Below are 16821 nucleotides of genomic sequence, written 5' to 3'. Positions count from 1 at the left end.
GATACAGCGATAAGTCTATAAGAATATCAAGATTTATATCATAGAGCACCGGCCAATAGACTGAAGGGTCCCAGGTTTGATTCCGGTCAAGGGCATGTACCTTGGTTGCGGGCACATCCCCAGTAGGGGGTGTGCAGGGGGCAGCTGATTGATGTTTCTCTCTCATCCACGTTTCTAACTCTCTCTCCCTCTCCCTTCCTCTCTGTAAAAAAATCAATAAAATATATTTTTTAAACATTTCAGCTCCAGCTCTCTGGCATTCAGTGGTGAGCTATGCAGCTCACAGTGCCCACAGGGAAAAATAAAGCAGTTTTTTCGCAGAGGCCCCTGGTAACTGATTGGGAAAGACAGTTTTCCCATGGGGAGTCACAGGGCAGCCTTGTGTACCGGGATGAACAATGCCAACTGCTTTTCTGCAGTTCAAATGCATTTTTTTTATTAAAAAAATTATCCTCACAGCACGAGGCCTCCCTCCAGTTGGCGTGACAGAGGGTAAAGGGTGAATAGGCAGAGAGCGAATCTCAGACCTGTCTCACCAGGCTTGTCTGCTCTGTGCCTGAATGTGCCCGGGTTCCACAGGCTCAGGGCGGACTGACTGGATTTGTTAGGAAGGATTTCTTTGTGGTGCTCAGAGCCCACACCTGCTGCTCTGAGTGCTGGTCTAAAAATACAGGCAAAACTTACGTCATGAGAGTGTGGTCCCACCCACCATGCCCATCACTGCAAGCAGATACCCGCATCTCCACTGTGAGCCGCTGCCTGCCTGTGAGCTGAGCTTCCTGCCTCGTGTTGGGGCGGGGGAGGGGGAGCGCGGTCACCGGGGAGAATCCCAGCTCAGAGGCAGCACATCCCCAGCCTTTGATGAGCACGGAACACGGGGTTTTCTTGGAAATTATATCACAGAACCTCAGGGTTGGATTGCAGGTCAGAATTGGTCTCCATTTTCCTCAGCTTTTCTGTTACAGATTTTTAAAACTGACTTTTAGAGAGAGGAAGGAACAGGGAGAGAGAAACATTGATGTGAGAGTATAGCTTGGCTGCCTCTTGCACGCCCTTCTGGGGAGCCAGCCCGAAGCCCAGGCCCTGACCAGGAATTGAACCTGTAACCTTTAGTGCCCCAGATCATGTCCAACCAACTGGGCCACACTGGCCAGGGCCACTTTCCTCAGCTTTTTTCTCCCTCTCTCCTCTTTTTTTATTTTTTTAAAATATTTTATTGATTTTTCACAGAGAGGAAGACAGAGGGATAGAGAGTTAGAAACATTGATGGGAATCATTGATCAGCTGCCTCTTGCACACCCCCCACTGGGGATGTGCCCGCAACCAAGGTACATGTCCTTGACCGGAATCGAACCCGGGACCCTTCAGTCCGCAGGCCAATGCTCTATCCACTGAGCATACCGGCTTCGGCTCCCCTCTTTTTTTCTTTGAAAGCTCAAAACAAGATCCTCAAACTTTGCCATGGGAATAGCAACCGAGAGTGAATGAACGATCTGCCTTGGAGGATGGGATATGGAGGCCAGAGGCAGTTCCGTTTTGCCCAGTGGGTTCATTAGCACAAATGATCCATAGTTAGTGTTATTCACCTGCTCTCACTGTTATGAGTCCTTGAGCACAGAGTGTCTGAAGTGACCTCCTTGCAAATCCTTCAAGGCAAAGTATGGGCCCCACTCTTTTTTCTTTCTTTCTTTCTTTCTTTCTTTCTTTCTTTCTTTCTTTCTTTCTTTCTTTCTTTCTTTCCTTCTCTCTCTCTCTCTCTCTCTCTCTCTCTCTCTCTAATTTCAGAGATGAAGGGAGAGGGAGAGAGATGGAAACATCCATGATGAGCGGAAATCATGGATCGGCTGCTTCTTGCACACCCAACACTGGGCATTGAGCCCACAACCTGGCATGTGCCCTGACCAGGAATTGAACCGTGACCTCCTGGTTCCTAGGTTCACGCTCAACCACTGAACCACGCTGGCTGGGCTGGGCCCAACTCTTAAACGCATCACAGATTCTTAGTTGGGAAATGTGGAAATGAAGGATTTTGGCTCAATTCAATGTTCGGCATGACATTAAGTTAAGTGTACATTCGGTTTGATGTGATTGACTAAGGTATGTAACGCCAAATTTTGTTTTCCTTGCTCTGTTTTTCCAGGTGCTTCTATCTCGTGCAGCCGAGGGCAAGCCCAGCAGGCCTGGAGGACCCAAACCCTGCACATTGCAAAGAAAGAACTGGCTCTTGGTACTCGTGGGAGATCAGCTACGAGCTCAGAATTGTCCTGCCTGGTAAGATGTCAGGTTACCCGGGGCCTCAAATCCTGCCGTGTAGTCTATGCCAGTGGTGTGGTGTACGGCGGGGGCCTTGAGCCATGTGACGTCAGTGTGATCTCTGGAGTCGCTGAAGACCGAGTGAGTTCGGCCACCTGGTGCTCCGTTCCCGTGTGACTCAGCCTGGGAAAACCCTGGACACCGAGGCGAGCTGCCTAGCTGTCACCTGTGCTTGCCGGGAGAAGGGCTTTTGGCACAACTGGGAGGGGCTCACTAACTGGAAGCTCATTTCCGGTTTCTCCTAGACTCCCACAGGCACGGGTTTCCTTTGCCAATTTTAACCTTCATCCTTGCGCAGTAATAAGCCGGAACCATGGGTATCACAGCTCTTCTGGGTCCCGTGAGTCCTTCTGGTAAATCATGGATCCCAAGCGGGGGCGCACGTGCTGGTTCACTGAATTATTGGCCAGAAGGTCAGACCCTCTGGGCATCCTAAATGGCTCCTCCACAAATTCTGGAGTGAATGGAGCTGGGCTCCCGTCTCGGGGAGTGTGGGGGGCTAGTGGCCTTGCTGTGTGACTCTGGGTGAGTTCCTTGACCTTTCTGAGCCTCAGTTTCCTCCTCCGTGAAATGTACACGGTTTACACCAGCGTCTCAGGGTTAAATGTTAAAAGGGATCCAACATTCAATTTGGGATGATTGGTTATTATTATTATTCAATATGGGAGAGCTGATTATTATTTTTCTCGTGTTTGCCGCTTAATAACAACGCCCGTGACTGAAAAGTGTGTAAGTTAATAACACGCCCTTAGCACGGAGGAGCTGGGAAATGCAGATTAAAAAGAAAGACACCACCCACGCGGTATCCGGAGGCAGGTGGCAATCTCACCTGATGAAGGGGCGGGAGATGGCCAGCACGGTGCGGATGAACCAGGACGGGTGGACGATGATCAAGGACTTCAGGTTTTTCCGTAACCTGCGTGGGAAGGCGGGGGAAGCAAGAGGGGCTCCTGGGGCGAGCCCTGGGGAGGAGGGGCTGCCTCCTCCGTGCTCCCTGGAGTCGCCACCACCTCACGGGAGAAGGCAGAGTCTGGGGAAAGCCAAGCCCCTCGGTGGAGTTTGCAAGTGGCGGCGCTGTCCCTCTCCTAAATTAGAGTCTGAGCACTTTTAACTTGTCATGTTGAATTGCACCCCCCTTTCCCGCTTCCAAATTCATAGCCCCTAGGTCCTGAGAACGGGACACGCTCTGGAAAACAGGGTCTTTGCAGAGGGAATGATGTCAGGGGAGGTCAGACCAGAGCAGGGTGGGCCTCTAACCCATGATTAGTGGTGTCCTTGTGAAAAGAGGACATTTACCGAAACCGGTTTGGCTCAGTGGTAGAGCGTCGGCCTGCAGACTGCAAAGTCCCAGGTTCAATTCTGGTCAGGGGCATGTACGTTGGTTGAGGGCACATCCCCAGTAGGGGGTGTGCAGGAGGCAACTGGTCGGTGTTTCTCTCTCATCGACGTTTCTAGCTATCTCTCTCCCTTCCTTTCTGTAAAAAATCAATAAAAATATACATGTTTAAAAATGGTGATGTTTCTCAGTCATCAATGTTTCAATCTCTCCCTCTCCCTTCCTCTCTCTCTAAAAAATCAATAAAAACATATATATTTTTTTAAAAAAAAAAGAAAGAAAAAAGAAAAGAGGACATTTAAGACATAGACCCACACTCGGGGAGATGAAGGTAGAGATTGGGGTGAGGCATCTACGAAGCAAGGGGCACCGAGGATTGCCAGCGACCCCCAGAAGCTGGGGGAGCATGGAGCGGATGCTGCCTCGGGGCCCCAGGTTCTCCCTCCCGAGCCAGCCCCGCTCGGGGGCCCTGGCACCAGAGGCGGGCCCCGCCCCGCCCCCTCACCTCCTGTCGATCATCTGGTAGCACTTCTTCAGCCAGCTGATGCCGGGCATCCTCCGCCGGGGGGTGGCCCCGTTCAGGTACACGATCATGTAGTCCTCCGCCACCAGGAGCTCCAGGCTGCTGATGACGTACCTGGGCCCGGGGCACAGGACAGACGCCCGGTGAGCGCGGGCCGAGTTAGAAAGCCCCAGGTCCTGGGACTGAGCACCTGTGCCACCCCCGCCCGGCTGGGCCAGCCTCACCTGTTGTCCCAGCACACTCCAGGCGGGTGGATGTGATTAACGCTAGCCCACCCAGATTTGTGTCAGTGAGTATAGTGAGCACAGCGGTTACTATTTAATTGAGCACTTACTACGTGCCATGCTTTGTATGCATGGCTTCACTTACTATCTCCACTGATTCTGGGGATGGGTCTCCATAGCCCCAGACAGAGCTGGGGAACAGGCACCCACAGTTCATGGCACCAGATGTTAGGGGTCCCTCCTGGCTGCTCTGTCTCTCTCTGAGGGATTTCAGAAAATCCTTTCCTGCCCTGACCGGTTTGGCTCAGTGGATAGAGTGTCGGCCTGTGGACTGAAGGGTCCCAGGTTTGATTCCGGTCAAGGGCATATACCTTGGTTGTGGGCACATTCCCAGTAGGGGGTGAGCAGGAGGCAGCTGATCAATGACTCTCTCTCATTGATGTTTCTAACTATCTCTCTCCCTTCCTCTCTGTAAAAAATAAATAAAAATATATTTAAAAAAAAGAAAAAGAAGAAAAAAAAGAAAAATCCTTTCCTCTCTCAGCCTCTCCTTTCCCATCTGTATTTGGGGGGCTGGGTTCCCTGGCTTCTCAGGCCACTTCCGTTCTGACCTTCCACAGGTACCCCCTCATCCACAGGTACCCCCTCCTCCTCTGGCCCCCCTGGCACCAGGTCCCGCTGTGTAAGAAGGAAACCTTCCTGATAAGGACAGTGAGCAATCATGACTGACTGAGCTCTGCCTGCCATCTGCCCGGTGCTTTACACGTATGATCTGTCTCCGTCGTAATGAGACGGTACCGGAGTGTCCTTGGGCAAGTGACTTACGGCCTGTGCCCCAGACTCTGCCCCTGTGGAATGGGAGGCGCCTGCCCCGCAGGGTAACGGCGAGGATGGAATGCGTTACCACGCACGCAGCTCGTGGCCTCGTGGCGGCCACACAGTGAGTACTGAGTACACGACAGTGACGATGGCGGCCATGATTGCACCGATGAGGGCCCGTGGGTGAGCAGGGACCTCAGATCCAGGTCTGCTGGCGGCCCAGCCCCCGCCTGGCACCAGGCAGAGCCCCCTCCCAACGTGGCTCTCACAGCCCTGTCCAGCCCGGTCCAGCCGGCTGCCGGGACCCTCGGGAGGGCGGCCACTTACAGGAAGAGGTGCTCCATGAGGTAGTGGTAGTCGGGAGAGCTGCTGTCTGGGAGGAAGCAGGCAGCAAAGACGATGATGGCGCTGAGACCTTCGCCGTAGTACCCTGGGGGGAGGCGACCAGTGAGCGCCCAGGCAGAGACGGGCAGAGCCCTCGCGGAGCTCCAAGCTCGGAGCCGCCCCGTGCCCCTGACCTGTCTCTGCCTTTGGTAGGGATCGCCAGCCATCCTCCCAGGCACCCCGGTCTCATCCTCATGCGAGTTTCGCCCCCACCCACCCACCCAGAGACGAGAGCTCAGCTCCCCGTGGCTCCGGAGGAGACGGGGTGCCGAGGGCCGCTGACCCGGGCTGCCCGGCTGGAGTCAGGGGGCCCCGGGGCGCGGCCTCACCTCCGTGGGTCACCACCCTCATGTAGGGCCGGATCATGTGCAGGTCGATTCGATGCTCCTGCTCTCCGATGATCACCGTCCGCCACAGGCGCCCGTTGGCGGCGCTGCCATCCTCCGCCGAGCCGTCCCCAAACAGGTCGGCGCTGGCCCCGGGCATGTTCTTGGCAGCGGCCACGGGGGTGTCATCTGGAAGGGACGCCTGGGTGTGACGTCTAGTCCCAGCCCCTCCCAGCTCCCTCTGCTGCCTGTGGCCGCCGAGCGCCCCCCCTCCCCCTCCCCAGGCCACAGGCAAAACAGTATCCTCCACCTCACTCACCAATGGGGTCAGCCTGGGGCTGCGGTGGTGAGGGTGGGGGAATGAGGGGCCTGGTAGCCAGACGGTCACACCCAAATAACCCTTTCCCAGCCGCGGCTACAGGAACGTGCCCAGGTGGGTGTCAGGCAGCCACCCTGGGGAGAGCTCAGGTCTGCGGGCACCTTGCTGTGTGACCTCGCATGCCTGCCTCCCCTCTCTGGGCACCGTTCCTGCTCAGCCACTTTTATTTTTTATCATTTTAAAAAATTTTCATTGATTAAGGTATTGCATGTGTACATATTTTCCCATTGCCCCCCTCACCCCACTTCCCATACATGCCCTTACCCCCCAGTGTTTTGCATCCATACAAGTCCTTCGGTTGATCTCTTATCTCTCCCACCTCTCCCTAATTTTCCTGCTGTAATCTGACAGTCTGTTTGATGCTTTACTGCCTCTGAATCTGTCTTGTTGTCCATCAGGTTATAATGTTCTCTATTATCCACAAATGAGTGAGGCCATGTGGTATTTTCCTTTTATTCACTGGCTTATTTCACTTAGCATAATGTTCTCCAGTTCCACCCATGTTGCCGCAAATGGTAAGAATTCCTTCTTTTTGTGGCAGCGTAGTATTCCATTGTGTAGATGTGTCATCAGCCACTCTTAAAACATCCACCTCTTCCCCACCCTTCGCCCTGCAGGCTTCCTGCCTCAGGAAGCAACTCAGCCGTATTCCCAGCTGCTCAGGCTCCACCATCCCCAAGCGTCACCGTTGGCTCCTTCCTCCCTTTATGTTTCACACCCACCCACCCAGCGGCTCTGCGGCTCTCATCCATCCCAGGGCCACCACCGGCCGTCTCTCTGACCTGACCTGTGCTTTTGTCTTGAGATGTCAGATCAGCTGACACCTCCCCAGCAAGCCCTGCTCTGACCATCCTGAGTCCCCCTCACCCAGTTACCCCAGCTCAGGGGTCTCACCCTGAGCACTGGGGAGGTGTGGACCTGGGTCGTTCTCTGTGGGGGGCTGTCCTGGGCACCGTGGGGTGCTGAGCAGCACCCCTGGTCTCCACCTCCAGTTGTGACAACCATAGATGCCACCAGGCATTGCCAAGTGTTCTTTGGGGGGCAGAATCACCCCTCAGGTGAGACCCCTGCCCTAGGCCTTCTCCTCTCCTGCGTCGCTCATAGCCCTGATGGCCAGCTGCTATGCCCTCCTTTCTTTTCTCCCCAGCGCCTGTCTCTGGCCAGCGTGTGTGCAGGCGGCACCCTCTCTTCCTGCCGTGTTCCCTCCACACCCCGCATCGCAGTTGAGAGCTGCTCCTGAGCACATGCCCCGCAGACCCCGTGGGGCCAGTTGGAGCACTGTCTTCCGGTCTCGGTCAGCTCTGAGAACAATGTCCCCCTGAACAGCCCAGGTTTACAAGGTAACATGCATGGCGCTGCAGGGGCAGGTGGACCTGGGGGTGTCCCTGAGCCCTGAGTTGGGGTACCTGCCTCCCTGAGCCTGTGGGGATGGAGGAACTGCTCCACTGAGCTGGCCCCGGAAGCCAGGGGGCTGCCGAGGGCGATGGGGGCCAGGCCGGGCCGTGAGCGGACCCGGGGCTCCCTCACCTTCCCACTCCAGCTCGTTGCCGTTCCCCAGGAACTCCAGCGAGTCCGTCTCGTCGGGGGTCTCGATGTCGTCCACGTTGATGTCCAGGTCGTCGGGGGTGTCCAGGAAGTCGTCCGACAGCAGCGAGCCCTCGCTCTGGTCCAGGGAGATGTTGATCTCCGGGGCGACCAGGGTCTTCCGCTTGCGGTGGGCTCCGCTGAAGTTCAGCGTGTTGGGAGGGGCTGCGGGGAACCAGGAAATCAGACACAGAACAAAACAGGGGGCTTCTTCTTTCTTCTTCCTCCTCTCCACTCCCTGACCCGGTGGGAGCTGCACCCCGCGGTGTGGTGGGCTCACTCCCCATAGTTAGTAAATGAGAAACGGGGAGCACAGAGAGGTTGGGTCACCAGCTCAAGGACACTCAGCGTCACCACTGTGCCCACTTCATGACAGCGCCCACCTGTGTCCCGCCCGCCACAGCTGCTTCGCTGGCAGGCCTGGGGGCCGAACACCCCCCTTTCCTGACGGGCCACTCAGGAGCCACAGCCCCGCACATTTCCATGGTCTTGGGCAGAGCACCCCTCTGCACGAGCGGAGACTCACAGGATGTGTCTTCTGCTGGGCTGCCGAGCGCGTCCATCCCCGTCTCTTCCCGGAGCGGCCTGCGAACCGGGCCAGGGGGGCGTCCATCACCAAGCACCGGAAACCCGCAGCCGGAGCATGGAGTTCAGACAACAACAACAACAACAACAACAACAACAACAGCGCCCTTTTAGCTCTGGGAATTGTCCGCACAAAATGCATCTGTGCATCAGCACAGAGCATCAGAGAGCCCAGTGCCGGAGGGCTCCCTGCAGAGAACGTAATGTATGTTGTCTTTCCATCAGGGAACTGAAAGGGGGGCTGTTTAGATTGGGAAGGACAGTAGAATGCTCTTTCCTTTCCTTTTCAAAAACTCTTTATCCCTCGCCTCTGTTCCTTGCCAGTGAGGACCTGATACCCTTTGCAAGGTGGGACCTACCCATGCTTCTTCCTTTTCCTCCCTCCTTTTGTCCATTCACCACACAGTGAGTGTTCGCGGCGTAACCACTCCCTTCCAGATGCTGTGATGGGCTTTGGAGGTAAAGGGTGAATCAGATGTTGCCCTGCTCTCCCGGAGGTCAAAAATAGAGCAGAAGCCCTAAGAAAACGAAGACAACCCACACGCGAAAGCTCACAGTAACATGATTCACAGCAGCTAAAAAGTGGGAACAGCCCAGATATCTATCCGTCGATGAATGAATAAACAATGGCCACACGACGGAATAGTATGCAGCCATGAAAAGGAAGGAAGCACGGACTCAGGCGGCAACATGGATAAACCTTGAAAACTTTATGCTAAGTTAGAGACAACAGACACAAAAGGCCACCTCGTATGTGATTCATGTATGTGAAATGTCCAGAACAGGCACACCTCGAGACAGGGAGTGGGTGAGTGGTTGCCAGGGGCTGGGGGAAGGTGTGTGTGGGAGGCGACTGCTGAGGGGGACGGGGCTCCTTCTTGGGGTGATAGAAATGTTTGGAACTAGACAGAAGGGATGACTGCGCAACATGCGAGGGCACCAACTGCCGCTAATTCGTGCATTAAAAAGGGTTAATTTTATGTTATGTGAATTTCACCTCAACTGTTTTTTTTTGTTTGTTTGTTTGTTTTTAAATATTTTTAATTGATTTCAGAGAGGAAGGGAGAGATAGAAACATCAATGCTGAGAGAGAATCATTGGTCGGCTACCTCCTGCATGCCCCACACTGGGCATGTGCCCTGACTGGGAATCGAACCGTAACCTTCTGGTTCATAGGTTAATGCTCAATTGCTAAGCCCTGCTGGCCAGGGTCAACTGTTTTTGTTTTTGTGTGTGTGTGTTTTTATTTATTTATTTATTTATTTATTTAAAAAGTATATTTTATTGATATTTTACCGAGAGGAAGGGAGAGGGATAGAGAGTTGGAAACATCGATGAGAGAGAAACATCGACCAGCTGCCTCCTGCACACCCCCTACTGGGGATGTGCTCACAACCAATGTACATGCCCTTGACCGGAATCGAACCTGGGACCTTTCAGTCCGCAGGCCGACGCTCTATCCACTGAGCCAAACCGGTTTTGGCTGTGTGTGTGTTTTTAAACAAAAGCAAGCTTCTAATAAAGTCAGAAGAAGGTCTTAAAGAGGCATTTAATGTACGCACTGCTCTGTTCCTCTTGTTCTCAATATGGGGGAGAGATGGGGCTGTGGACTCAGGACTCGGTCCAGGGTCCTGGGTGCAGGGAGCACACTGCCCACGGGCAAGGTGGCCCCAAAAGGCAGGCTGTTGGCAGATGCACCACCTCTAGTTCCATCTCGCCCACACAGCACTTAAAAACTTTATCTTTGCTGTGGTATCAGAGGTCTGACAGAAAAACCCCAGCTTTCTGTCTTTTCTTGAATCAGATCTGCCTTACACGTGGCGGGCACCACCAGGAGCTGACGGGCCGCCTCTCCTGTTCGCTGGGTGTTGGAATGTTTCTTCCAGCCCCTTCTCTCATTCCTGCTGCCTGCCCCGCAGCCTGCGGCGTCGGAGGCCGCCATGCCTGCTCTGGAATCAGCTAGGATCGTAACTCACCCCACGCGCAGGGCATTAGTGTGTGCCAGGCTGGGTGCCAGGCGGGAATGTCCAGGGCATGTGATCTTTTCTGCTCCTCACAGCAGCCACATGAGGCAGGCAGAAGCCAGTTCCACAGAAGAGGAAACTGAGGCGGGGTAGAGGACCCCCTCCGGGTTGAAATGAAGTCGGCACAGAGCTCATTCCAGTCGTTGCCCTTTACTGCCCCCTTGTGCCCAGTCAGCACATGTGCGTCAACCCCAGGGGGGACAGCAGGGAAGCAGCCCTCTGGCCTGGGGAGGTCTCACATCGGCTGAGCAGGGAGCCCGGTTTGGCCACCCACTCCTCCGGACCGGAAACTGCACTGTGGTGCAGCCAGCATGGTCTTCCGTCCTCACCAGGCTGTGATTCAGCCTCCCAACCCTGGGCGGTGAACATCCTACTTGGCTAGATCCTCTAGCCCAAATGTCAAGGTGGGGAAAGCATCCAACCGCTCAGCGACTGGGAAACCAAGGAACTGAGTAAAACGGTGGGCATGTCTGAGGGCGCTGGAAGCAGACACCTGCTCTGCGGCTTCCAGCACTCTGCAGCTCGGTGCTTCCCTTCCTCTCTCAGCCTCGGTTTTCCTTGTCCGTAAAATGAGAAGAAGGCAAGTACCACTTCTCACTAATTTCACAAATCTCTGGGGTGCCTGGGCTCTGGGAAACGTACAGGGCTCAGATGGTAGCACACAGTTTGGGGTGGGAGGCTGGGGTGTTGTGAGGAGCTTTCTGCCAACCTGGCCGGGCTCTGCCAGTTATCTGATCAAATGCTAGTCCAGGTGTTGCCTAGGAATGAGGTAGATGTAGTTCAAATCTATCATCCGTGGACATTAAGTAAGAGACTATCCTCAAGCAACGGAAAGGCCTGAGGTTTTCCTGAGGAAGAAGGAATTCCTGTATGGCTCAGTGGTTGAGCATCAGCCTATAAACCCAGGAGGTCACAGTTCCATTCCCGGTCAGGGCACATGCCTGGGTTGCGGGCTCAATCCCCAGTAGGGGGCATGCAGGAACAGCCAATCAATGATTCTCTCTCATCATTGATGTTTCTAGCTCTCTCTCCCTCTCTTTTCCTTTCTGAAATCAATTAAAAATATGTTTTTTAAAAAAGAATTACAGCATCGAATCCAGCCTGAGTTTCCAGCCTGCCCTATGGATTTTAGACTTGACATCCCTACAATTGAGCAAGACAATTCCTTGGAACAAATCATATATATAATATCCACAATCACATATACAAAATAATATGTTAAAACATACCTATATTATGAATAAAGTATACGTATTTATATGTATAATTGTACATATATAATATAAATAAACACAATAATAGTATATATTAATTAATAATATGTACAACCATACAAACATGTATTATATAGGTAATGAAAGCCAACTGGTTCTGTGTTTTTTCTTAAGAACCCTGATTGATACAAAAGGGAAGGAAGATGATAATCAAGTAAATAAACGGATGAAGAAAGCAGGTAGTTGCAACAAGGGAAATAAGCAAGATGAAGGAGGAGGGGGCAGGGCGCAGTCAGGGTGGCTAGGGAAGGCTTCTTAGCCCAGGTGACTTTTTGTTGCTGTTGCTAATCCTCACCCGAGAATATCTTTCCATTGATTTTTAGGGAGAGTGGGAGAGAGGGGGAAAGACAGAGAGGAACATCGATGTGAGAGAAACACATCAATGGGTTGCCTCCTGCACAAGCCCCCATCAGGGCCAGGCTGGGGAGGAGCCTGGGCTCTTGACCAGAATCGAACCCAGGACCTTCAGTCTGCAGGCTGGCGCTCTGCTCTGTCCACTGAGCCAAACTGGATAGGGTGAGCAGGTGACTTTAAAAAAATATATATACATTTTATTGATTTTTGTACAGAGAGGAAGGGAGAGAGATAGAGAGTTAGAAACATTGATGAGAGAGAGTCATCAATCAGCTGCCTCTTGCACACTCCCTACTGGGGATGTGCCCACAACTAGGGTACATGCCCTTGACCGGAACTGAACCTGGAACCTTTCAGTCCGCAGGCCAACACTCTATCCACTGAGCCAAACTGGTTTCGGCATGAGCAGCTTTTGAGTGAAGGCGAGAGGCTGGCATCATGGGAAGACCGAGGAAGGGGCATTCCTGCGGAAGGCACAGCAGGTGCGAGCACCCTGAGACCGAACAAGCTTGGTGAGCTGCTGGAACAGATCAGAAAGCTGAGCAGGGTGTCAGGAGCAGAGAGAGCAGCGGGGAGGGGAGAGTGGGTGGGGAGAAAGGCAGGCCCCAGGGCAGGTGCTATCCTGGGAGTGGAAGGAGGTCATGAGGCTGAGGCGCCTGGCACAGTCCAGAGAATGCGATGGACATTCCATAAATGTTCCAGCTTACGCCGGAGCTGGAGAAGCCGACTCAGCAGGACTCTGGGCTCCTGGGAGGAGAGGCCCCGGCTTCTGACAAGGGCAGAGCACATTCCCACCCTGCCGGGCCACAGGGCTGCGGCTTTCCGGGCAGCGAGACCTTGTTACCTCCCCAAGTCCCAGGAAAACCTCCAGTTACACAGACCAAAAGCCTTCTGTGAACCGAGGTGGATGAGGTGGCTCTCGGCAGGGCTTGCTCTCAGCGACGGGCAGCCCTGCGTATGCAAGGCACACGGTGTGGCTTCCTCCTTCTGCAGGGAGGTGTCCCCCCAGGAAGGCAGCTCAGTTCCTAACCCCAGTGCCTGTGAATGTGACCTGTTTGCAAATAGGGTCTTTGCTGATGGAATTAAGTTGAGGTCACACTGGATGATGGGGGCCCTGAATCCAATGAGTGGTGTACTTATTTTTTTTTTTAAGTACAGTTTCTTTTTTTTTTTTTTTTTTAATAATATATATATTTTTAATTGATTTTTTACAGAGAGGAAGAGAGAGGGATAGAGAGTTAGAAACATCGATGAGAGAGAAACATTGATCAGCTGGCTCTTGCACACCCCCTACTGGGGATGTGCCTGCAACCAAGGTACATGCCCTTGACAGGAATCGAACCCGGGACCTTTCGGTCCGCAGACCGGAGCTCTATCCGCTGAGCCAAACCGGTTTCGGCGAGTGATGTACTTATGAGGAGAAGAAAACGTGGATACAGGCGCACAGAGGAGAAGGCCATGTGGAGGTGGAGGCAGAGGCTAAAGTGATGTGTCCACAAGCCAAGGACTGCCAAGGACTGCCAGCAGGCACCAGCGGCTAGAAGAGGCAGGAAGGATTCCCCCTGGAGCCTGAGGGCCTCAGAGGGAGCGTGGTCCCACCGGCACCTTGATTCTGGATGTCTAGCCTCCAGCCTGGGAAAGAACCCATTTCTGTGTCTTAAGCCATCCAGTTGGCGGGGCTTTGTTACGGCAGCTCCAGGAACCTCATGCACCCTCTCAGGGTGAATAAAATCCCTCACCTGGAGGTCACGGTTTGATTCCTAGTCGGGCACATGCCCGGGTTGCAGGATTGATCCCCAGTGTGGAGGCAGGGGACAGCCGATCAATGATTCTCTCTCATCACTAATGTTTCTATCTCTCTCTCCCATCTGCTTCCTCTCTGAAATCAATAAAAATATATTTTTAGATAACCCCTCACGTGGGCATCCCTCAGGAGGTGGCATCTGTGAACCCTCCCACCTCATCCCAGCTGGGCTCTCACCCTGCGTTCCTTACCAGACTGAGGTCTTCCTTTGCCCCAGTGCCCTGGCACACCCTGCTCCCTCTGCCTCCAGTGCTGCCTCCTGGTTTTAGCTCTTCCGTTAAGATCAGGGCTTCAGCAGAATAAAAATGTATAAACCAGCAGAACCCACGGCCACTTGGCTGGTGCCTCAATCAGACATCTGCACCTGCACCTGCCTCTCCGGAGCTGGGAGGCCCTGGTCAGGCCCTTCTCCACCCTGGTTCTCCGTGTCTCCGCTCCGTCTTCCTGCGGCCCCATCCTGCCCCGCGGCCTCCAGGCCTTTCTGTGTGCTGCTCTCTCGGCTTGGAATGTGCAGCCTTTGCTGCTCAGACCCCACCCAGGAACTCCCAAGGGCCAAGAACCCACCTGCAATTTCTCAGTCTCCACCCCAAACTTGTGAGCACCTCATGAGGGTGGCTGTCTTTTTCTTCTTCTTTTTTTTAAAAAAAATACATTTTATTGATTTCAGAGAGGAAGGGAGAGGGAGAGAGAGAGAGAGCGACATCCATGATGAGAGGGAATCATTGATCGGCTGCCTCCTGCACGCCCCCTATTGGGGACTGAGCCTGCAACCCGGGCATGTGCCCTGATGGGGAATCAAACTGTTACCTCCTGGTCTGATGCTCAACCACTGAGCCTCCCCAGCCGGGCTGAGGGTGGCTCTCTTGTTCTCGTGTCCCCAGCGTTTCACCCAGGGCCGGGCATAGTTGGTGCAGATCATTAGACTGAATTAAAGGAGAAAACTAGGCAGTGAGAGAGATCATCCCCAGGCTGCCCTCACCACAGACCCCATAGGATCTGCAGGAGGGCAGGAAGCGAAGGAAGAGATTGCAAGATAATGGCAGCAGGAGGGGGCTGTGGGCACAGGGCAAGCGCTCCCACAGCCGCTGAGAAGCGTGGCGACACCCGGGGGAAGGGCTCACTGAGCTGGAAGAAGTAGAATTGTGGGCTGTCTGGCATCAGACAGAGGTCCTTATGTTGAAATGCAGCTGGACTTAGCACCAAGGAGCTGCACTCATTCCTTCCAGAACGAGGAAGACAGCAGCCGTGGCCAGGGCACACCACCCCCCAGGCTGCACAGCGCGGCCACTATCTTGCAGACACTGACCTACTGCAGGAGAGAGGGACCCTCTGCAGCTGGGGGAAACTTACTTGGAGTTAACATCTGCAACTGCAATCAGCCCCATTTTAAAATATATATATATATATATATATATATATATATATATATATATATATATATTTTATTGATTTTTTTACAGAGAGAAAGGGAGAGGGATAGAGAGTTAGAAACATTGATGAGAGAGAATTATTGATCAGCCGCCTCTTGTACACCCCCTACTGGGGATGTGCCCGCAACCCAGGTACATGCCCTTGACCGGAATCGAATCTAGGACCTTTCGGTCCGCAGGCCGACGCTGTATCCACTGAGCCAAACCGGTTTCAGTCAGCCCCATTTTTGTCTCCACAACACTGTGGAGAGGGGCTCTCTTTTAACATATTGGGAGGGGGCGGGAAAAGGTACCAGAGATAACAAGATACAAACAAATAGGAAAAGCCCAACCCGCATGGCTCAGGGGCTGAGCACTGACCTATGAACAAGGAGGTCATGGTTCAACTTCCGGTCAGGGCACATGCCCAGGTTTCAGGCGTGATCCCCAGAGGGGGTGTGTAGGAGGCAGGCAATCATTGATTTTCATCACTGATGTTTCTATCTCTCTCTCTCCCTCTCCCTTCCTCTCTGAAATCAATCAAATATATATTTTTAAACAACCTAATAGGAACAATACTGAGGGTGACAAAGACTCTGGGCAGCCTTCATCATTTAGACAGCCCATCTCAACCATCCAGCCCCACACACCTCATTGAGTCCTCACAGCTTCCTGAGCTGGGGATGACTGCCCCCATCTCACAGACAGGAAAACGGAGGCACCAAGATGCTTGAAGAGTTGCCCAAGCAGGCCCGGAGCAGCCGGGTCTTGTGCGGCCAGGCCCGGAGCAGCGGTTGACAGGCTGGGAGCGGCCAGGCCCGGAGCGGCCGGGACCGGAGCAACCGGGCCCAGAGCAGCCGGGTCGGGTGCGGCCAGGCCTGTAGCAGCAACAGCCAAGTCCAGAGCAACTAGGTCGGGAGCGGCAGTGACCAGACCCGGAGCAGCTGGTTGTGGAACGAACCAGAGCAACAGCGGCCAGGCCCGGAGCAGCCAGGCCCGAAACAGCTCGCTCCTCGCCTGTACCTGCCCACGGCTGCCTCTCAGACATGGCTGGAAACTTTTGCGGGAACTTGAGGGTCTGCTGAATCAAGTGATGAAGGCTTAGATCTGGATGTGTTGAGTTAGTATAGCGCTGGGGTGTTGATCTGTGAGTGCCTTGGGTGGGGCCTGGTGAGGCTGGTTGACCTATTTGAAAATGTCTTTTGTGTGAAGTGTATCATTGGGCATGTGGAGGTATTATTGATATGAGAAAATGCTAAGTAACAGATTTACTATCTGAAAAGGGATTTACTATCGGGGAAAGGGAGGGAGGAAGAGACTGAACATAAACTGTGCACCTATGGATGAGGACAATGGGGGATGGGGAGGGGGCAGAGGGTGGGGTGGGAACCTGGTGGAGGGGGGAAGAAATGAGGAACCTTTGTAATAATATGAACAATAAAGATTGATTTAAAAAAAAAAAAAAAAAAAAAAAAAGAGTTGC

The 16821-nt window shown here is 53.6% G+C and overlaps 1 protein-coding gene across 2 annotated transcripts in view; it reads right to left on the bottom strand.

Moving 5' to 3' along the window:
• ATCAY (ATCAY kinesin light chain interacting caytaxin) overlaps positions 1-16821 on the bottom strand; it is a 32689-nt gene that overhangs the window by 9924 nt on the left and 5944 nt on the right. For both annotated transcript variants that reach the window (XM_084883620.1, XM_084883619.1), the window contains exons 3-8: positions 8415-8473; positions 7832-8053; positions 5929-6114; positions 5543-5645; positions 4155-4286; positions 3143-3229 (exon numbers count right to left, since the gene is read on the bottom strand). In XM_084883620.1, coding sequence (XP_084739746.1) covers positions 3143-3229; positions 4155-4286; positions 5543-5645; positions 5929-6114; positions 7832-8053; positions 8415-8473 — 789 coding nt within the window. The remainder of the gene's footprint in view (positions 1-3142; positions 3230-4154; positions 4287-5542; positions 5646-5928; positions 6115-7831; positions 8054-8414; positions 8474-16821) is intronic.

This window comes from Pipistrellus hanaki (assembly GCF_964339955.1).
Source record: "Pipistrellus hanaki genome assembly, chromosome: 5".
Classification (NCBI taxonomy): domain Eukaryota; kingdom Metazoa; phylum Chordata; class Mammalia; order Chiroptera; family Vespertilionidae; genus Pipistrellus; species Pipistrellus hanaki.
The sequence above is the reverse complement of the archived record's forward strand: the minus strand, read 5'-3'. Positions and strand labels throughout refer to the sequence as shown.